The following is a 7,500-nucleotide window of genomic DNA, read 5'->3' as shown; positions in this document are numbered from 1 at the left end:
AATAGTTTTGGAGAGGGTGTCAGTACAATGACCAGTCCTTCCAGAAACATACGTAGGGTGTTTTTGTGATTGTTGCAGTGCAGAAATCCTTGATTATGCGGCACGTTTTCTTAAAAAATGTGATGGAATATGCGGGATATTTATGCAATTTTATGTGATGAAATTGCGGGAACTTGCAAAAACTGTTGTTTCATCGTGGCTTCATCGCGGGGTTTGCAGCTTTTCGATGATGTTCACGTCGCGAAGTACGGCACTGAGAACGCGAAAGGGGGATAGCGCGAGCGCAGAGAGAGAGAGAGCGGAGAGAGCAGGAGCGAGAAGAGGAGAGAGCAAAGAGAGAGAGAAGATGAGAGAAGCGAGAGAGGAAGCGAGACGCAAGGAGAGCGAAGACAGAGAGAGAGACAGAGCGAGAGCAGAGACGCGAAGCGCGAGAGAGGAAGAGAGAAGAAGGAAGAGAGGGAAGCACGAGAGAAGAAAGCGCAGAGAGGGAAAAGTACGAAGAGAAAAAGAGGGGGAGAAGAGAAGAGAGAAGGAGAGCGCAAGAGAGAAGAGAGAGAAGACAGAGCAGCAAGAGATGAGATGCACAGGAGAGAGACGAGAAGAGAGCGAAGAGCAGTCGAAGAGACGAGCCAGAAGCGAAGAGACGCAGAGAGACAGAGGAGAAGAAAGAAGCAGAGAGAGCGAACGATGAGAGAAGACAAGAGCGCAGACGGAGCGACGAACAGCAGAGAGAAGAACAAGAGAAGAGGGAGAAGAAAAACGAGAGCAGAAGAACTAAGAGGAAGCGAGAGAGAGAAGTCTCGCAATCCGATGCCAAGATCATCGCTATTCAGAAAGCACTGCAGACTCTCTATCCTACTACCCTCTCTCTCGTCTACATCTCCTCCCCTCTCTCTATCTGACTCCTCTCTCTCTCCTCCCCCTCTCCCTCTTTCTCTTCCCCTCTCTCTCCTCCCCTCTATCCCTCCCTCCCCCTCTCTCTCTCCTCCCCCTCTCCCTCCCCTTTCTGCTAAGATATGTGTGACTTTTTTGCAACGAAAATGCGGGGATTATGAAATGCAAGCCATGCATATTTTGCGCGGAAATCTGCAATTTATGCGGCGAAAGTGCGGCGTGTTTGAAAAAATGCGGCCCCCGCATAAATATGCAGACTTTGGCTGATTATTCGTTGAATTATGAGATCACATGATCACGTTTTTCTGGAGGGACTGAATCAAGTAAAAATCGGTACCTGGAGATTAAAAACATTTAAAAGTACCTATTTAAATAAACAAGTATTTATTAATACTAGTGCTGTCAGTTAAACACGTTATTAACGGCATTAACGTAAACCCATTTTAACGGCGTCGATTGTTTTAATCGTGAGATTAACGTTCTTTTTGGCCTAGCAAACTTTGTAGTTTTTTTCACATGCTGTTGCAACAACTAGTAACGTTAGAAAAACTACAACACCACACCGGATCTAGCTAGACCGGAAACACAACAACAGGTTATGGAATTTGAAAAATGCAAATTCCAGGCCTAGAAAGGTTTTGGAAAAATAAAAAGATCCTGAAAGTTTTGAGGGTAAACTTTAACACAGATTTTTATTCTTATTGTATAATGTCGACTGACTTTTTCAGGAATAAATAGTCATGGAAATTTGCCAAAAAGTCATGAAAAAGTATTGGTTAAAATACGTGTGAACCCTGATACCTGCAAACTAGTCGCTTTTCGGCGAAAATCACCGAAATTGTCATCCACGTGAATCGTGTAGATCCAAAGAGTTTTTATTTTGGGGGTGGGGTGGGGGGTCTGATTAATTGCGATTTAAAGATTTTAAACGTTTGACAGCACTAATTATAGCCCACCAATCGTGGCTTTTTTCAGGCTGGTACCCATATTGATATTCAATAGTTAACAAATATAACATAATGGTTTCTTGTTCAGGGACATTTGGACACCTGGCTGTACCGTGGAGCAGGTGCATTACTGTAGCTCAGAAAGTTCCTAACCGTACGTCCACGCCGCCGCCGACTTGAGCTGCAAAGAAGCTCTGGCTGCCCGGTCAAGGACGCTGGTCAGAAAGTCCGGGGAAGCTGTTTGAGGCTTTGGCCGCTCTGACGTAGCAGCATTCTATGTTCATCATGGAAAAAGATCAAGCAGCCACTGCACGGCCAATACACTGACACTAGAAACCTTTTATAAATGACATATATAATGACAGAATGTGTATTGGTTGTTGGTCGCAGCGGTGTCTGTTAGCAGTTAGCTCGCTCGTTAGCCGCTGAACCGCAGCAGCGTGCAGGCAGAGCGAGCAGCCGTCAGCTGTTGATCCGTGCAGGACTTCACCGTGAGCGGACTGTTTAGAGACCATGTGACCGGCAGGTAACGTTAACTGGTCCCTATACGCAAATATCATAAATGATAGGGAACCCAGCAACGGCAATGATGAGCTTCTCCTCCTTTTTCTCTGAACTAATGTTTTGGTAGGAACCAAAGTTTACATCGTATGTTTCTCTGGAATCAGCCAGCGTGAAGGACGTCTATATTCTGATTGGTTGCCGCTGAACCGCCATAGCTCATTACCATAAAGTTGACCTACTTTCAACTTTCTGATTGACGCTCTGGTCGCTCAAAACGCTGAAAACACCCAAAACGCGACGCCGACAGATTTGCCGCTCCTTGCAGCTGAGAGAAGCAGCTTCCATTGAAAATGAATGACTTCCTGTATCTTCAGAGGCTCAAGTCGGCGGCGGTGTGGACGTACAGTTAGGCTTGCACGTTTTTGGCCTCACCGTGCATACCATTTTCGTTTTTATTCAACCTAATGGCTCACAAAATCATTGTTTAAAGCGGTTTCTTTTATGATTGTGTATGAGGCCTTCAAAAGTGTCACGTGGCTGGCGTTATCACCTGTGGCCACCATGCCGAAGCCGCCAGGATCAACAGCAGCATGTACGAGGACTCAAATATGTAATCTTTGAACTACACCGCTGGCTGTGGCTGTTTGAAAACAGGCAGGTTGTCTCAGGGACACGGAGGCACTCTGTCGAGTCTGAGCAGGGCTGGTTGGAGGTTCTGGATAATATGGGTTGTTTCCATGGTTGCCAAACTGTCCACTGCTTTTTTTTTCGTCTTCTTGGGACAAAGAGCTTCTGGTCACTGATTTGACTTCTTGGTGATTGAATGACAACACTGAATATGAATGCTGGAGGTGACTGTCTCACTGCTCACTTTGCCACAGTAGCCACTTTGTGAAGGGACCTGCCATCATTTGGACTCTTACTCTTGTTGTGAACATGGCTGGTAACGTTTCGACAAAATCGTGTGTGTATATATATATATATATATATATAGAGATATATATGTGTATCTGATCTGGTCACACGACAGATGTCGACATTGTCTCCCACGGACCGGTAGAGGAGCCTGTCGAGGACAAACGGAGCGTGCAGACACCTGAGAGCCAGGAGGAAGACGAGGATGAGGAGGATACAGACACCGATGATGGTGCATTTGGTGAAGATGTTGATGGTAGTCAGTTTATCATAATAATCAAGTTTAATTAATATATAGCACTGTTCTTTAGCAGGGTTTGATCTACAGAATAAACGTAAAAAGTCTGACCTAATAACAGCACAATTCAACAGAAATCTAACCGAGAAACATTAAAACAAAGAAATGAATATAATGCTATTAAATTAAGAGATACAATAACATATTAAAATCAAACCTATGAAATGAGGTTTTGTAAAAGACGACATATTGGCTTTGTTAACCTGATCATGTGGTGATTCCAGAAATTATTATTAATATAGCTGGAGCCTTTCTTTACTGAAATGTTGATCTTTTTTTCTAGTTCTCCGTATTTTCAAAGCAAAGTTTATCAGAAATGCCTAACTAATTTTTGATCAACGGAAATATTTTTCTTGCCTCATTTTGAACTTCACACTCAAAATATACTCAAAATATACTGTTTTAGTACAAACCCCAATTCCAGTGAAGTTGGGACGTTGTTTAAAACCTAAATAAAAACAGAATAAATGATTTGCAGCCCCATATTCAATTGAATACACTACAAAGACAAGATATTTAATGTTCAAACTGATAAACTTTATTTTTTTTTTTTTGCAAATATTCACTTATTTTGAATTTGATGCCTGCTACACGTTCCAAAAAAGCTGCGACAGGGGCATGTACCACTGTTACATCACCTTTTCTTTTAAAGGAACACGCCGACTTATCGGGACTTTGTCTTATTCCCCGTATCCCCCAGAGTTAGATAAGTCCATACATACCCTTCTCATCTCCGTGCGTGTTGTAACTCTGTCTGACGCCCCCACCGCTAGCCTAGCTTAGCACAGATCCTGGAGGTAACTGGCTCCATCTAGCCTAGCTTAGCACAGATCCTGGAGGTAACTGGCTCCATCTAGCCTAGCTTAGCACAGATCCTGGAGGTAACTGGTTCCATCTAGCCTAGCTTAGCACAGATCCTGGAGGTAACTGGCTCCATCTAGCCTAGCTTAGCACAGATCCTGGAGGTAACTGGTTCCATCAGCCTAGCTAGCACAGATCCTGGAGGTACGGTCCATCTAGCCTAGCTTAGCACAGATCCTGGAGGTAACTGGCTCAGCTAGTAGCACAGATCTGGAGGTAACTGGTTCCATCTAGCCTAGCTTAGCACAGATCCTAGAGGTAACCAGCTCCATCTAGCCTAGCTTAGCACAGATCCTGGAGGTAACCGGCTCTATTTAGCCTAGCTTAGCACAGATCCTGGAGGTAACTGGCTCCATCTAGCCTAGCTTAGCACAGATCCTGGAGGTAACTGGTTCCATCTAGCCTAGCTTAGCACAGATCCTGGAGGTAACTGGCTCCATCTAGCCTAGCTTAGCACAGATCCTGGAGGTAACCGGCTCCATCTAGCCTAGCTTAGCACAGATCCTGGAGGTAACTGGCTCCATCTAGCCTAGCTTAGCACAGATCCTGGAGGTAACTGGCTCCATTTAGCCTAGCTTAGCACAGATCCTGGAGGTAACCGGGCAAAAATCCTTGATTATGCGGCACGTTTTCTTAAAAAATGCGATGGAATATGCGGGATATTTATGCAATTTTATGTGATGAAATTGCGGGAACTTGCAAAAACTGCGGTTTCATCGTGGCTTCATCGCGGGGTTTGTAGCTTTTTGATGATGTTCACGTCGCATAATTACGTCACTTCATAACGTTCCCATGGCAACAGGGGAAAACGGCTGCTCTTGTGTGAAGTAAACGCAACATTTTTCAACTTTCTGCTAAGATATATGGGACTTTTTTGCAATGAAAATGCGGGGATTATGAAATCATGCAAGCCCTGCATATTTTGAGCGGAAATCGGCAACAAACACTACACCTGACAGCAGCTAACATTAGCCTACCGTTAGCTAGTCAACGCTACACCTAACAGCAGCTAACATTAGGCTACCGTTAGCTAGTCAACACTACACCTGACAGCAGGTAACGTTAGCCTACCGTTAGCTAGTTAACATTACACCTGACAGCAGCTAACATTAGCCTACCGTTAGCTAGTTAACACTACACCTGACAGCAGCTAACATTAGGCTACCGTTAGCTAGTCAACACTACACCTGACAGCAGGTAACGTTAGCCTACCGTTAGCTAGTTAACATTACACCTGACAGCAGCTAACGTTAGCCTACCGTTAGCTAGCAGCTGGAGTAAACACGGTTAAAATGCTGACAGCTAAACGGTGTAAAAGTGTCTGTATTCCACTGGAGAGGAAACAGTAGCTGTTGTCTGAAAAACAACACAGATGTTGCGTTCAATTGAAATTCGCCTCGCCAGCGTCGTGCTGCATTCAAAGTTGTTGTAAAATACCCTTTTCCCATCCAGTGGTTGTTTTTGTTGTTTAACAGGAATTTACTGAAATAAGCTATTGTTATTCCATTTTTAATAAATCATTTAATTTTGACCCTGTGGCCCTTAGCAATACACAAGCCGTTCTTTAATGTCGTCTGTTGTTTTGGGATCCTTTTTTTTTTTTTTTTTTTTTTTTTTGTAGATCAACTTTTTATTTTATATTTTTGAACAGACAAATACAATTGAACAAGATGCTCCTTTTTTAAATATAGATAGATAGATAGATATAAGTATAGTTTTAGCACCAGGAAAATCACCTTTTTCAGCTCTTCTGAGTTTGCAGGTATGTTTTACACAATGTCCCAACTTCATTGAAATTGGGCTTTTGTAGTTTAACGTGCATTTGGCAACCAATAGGATATGACTGTTCTGGATCATTGCATATGAAATGACTTTCTTAGAGTCATGTTACTTTTCTTTACAATATTTTTTTGCTTCAATGATTTAATTTTCTAGGCATGTTGTGGGGGAGAGAAGAGGTTGAGCCTTTGGTTGATCTAAATATTCTGCTCATTTTCTGCATAGACAATGTCAGGGAACACACTTTTGGATTTCACTCTTTGTTTTGGTCACATCTTGAGTTTCCATACTGACTCTGACTCGGGAGTTGTGAGGTTGTGCTCTGATTCAGAAACTCCTGATTTACAATAATGAGATGATTGGATTTTTTCATTGAGTTGTAGTTGATTTTAAACTGTTGGGCTGTTTGATGGTAGCCTGGTCCTACCAGCGGAAGTACGTAGGAGGGCGGAGCCAGGCTAGTTTGATGGTATAATGTTGAACGGAAAAGTTATTGAGAAACCAAGATTGACGCCTTAGCTGTCTGCTTGCCTGTCCACAACCTGTCTGCTGTTCCAGTGTTGTGGTATCTGTCCAGAAACACTGTATTATACCTTTATTCGTCTGAAAATATCTGCCTTGTATGGCTTCGACTTCTGCTCTGCCCTTTTGTTAATGGAGCATCTATCTGTCCGTGTAGGTATCGTTCTCTCTGTAACTCATTAGTTCTGTCATGCTTTCTACCTGCTTTTATATGTCTGTCTTTTCTCATGATTTCTGTCTTTGGCTCTTTCTGTCTGGTCCTCTCTGATACAGGGTTGGGTATTGAGAGGAACAGTGTGTTCATTAAGAAAGATGGTTTTTGATTCTGCTTATCAATTCCAGAAAGTAAAAAAATGTACCTTCTGCTCTGCAATATTCATTACTGGCTATGCATGCATCAAAAATATGTGTGTATTGTCACAATATAGCAGACCAATTAGTGCTGGCGAGTCATGAAACAATGAAATATTACAGTGAAATAATTTCACGCAGGAAGGATGTCCATTTAAAAGGATGAAGCATTTTCTGTAGTTTTGGGTCATAATGCCTCTAAATCAGCTAATAATAGTATCAGAGGGAAGACAAGTGAACAATCAAAATATGCTTGGTAAAGGCTCTGACACACCGAGCCGATAATTGGCCGTCTGACCATCTGGTGAGGTCGGTGACTCGAGTCTGTTTGGTGTTCTCCGTGCCGTCGTCAGTCGGAGGAGCCGTCGGCCTCCATTTTGGCCGATTTGACTTGTTGAATCGGCCAGTGGGCAGTCGGACTCAATGACC

At 43.2% G+C, this 7,500-nt stretch overlaps 1 protein-coding gene across 11 annotated transcripts in view; it reads left to right on the top strand.

The window, feature by feature from the left end:
- The window catches only part of slmapa (sarcolemma associated protein a), a 108,440-nt gene that overhangs the window by 64,662 nt on the left and 36,278 nt on the right, over positions 1 to 7,500 (top strand). For 6 of the 11 annotated variants that reach the window (XM_036001823.1, XM_036001820.1, XM_036001824.1 and 3 more), the window contains one exon: positions 3,376 to 3,516. The exons of 4 other annotated variants lie outside the window; for them this stretch is intronic. In XM_036001823.1, coding sequence (XP_035857716.1) covers positions 3,376 to 3,516 — 141 coding nt within the window. The remainder of the gene's footprint in view (positions 1 to 3,375; positions 3,517 to 7,500) is intronic. One more of the 11 variants, XM_036001822.1, reaches the window with a different exon arrangement.

This window comes from Sander lucioperca, chromosome 6, assembly GCF_008315115.2.
Source record: "Sander lucioperca isolate FBNREF2018 chromosome 6, SLUC_FBN_1.2, whole genome shotgun sequence".
Taxonomy (NCBI): Eukaryota; Metazoa; Chordata; class Actinopteri; order Perciformes; family Percidae; genus Sander; species Sander lucioperca.
This window is presented reverse-complemented; position numbering and strand designations above follow the sequence as displayed.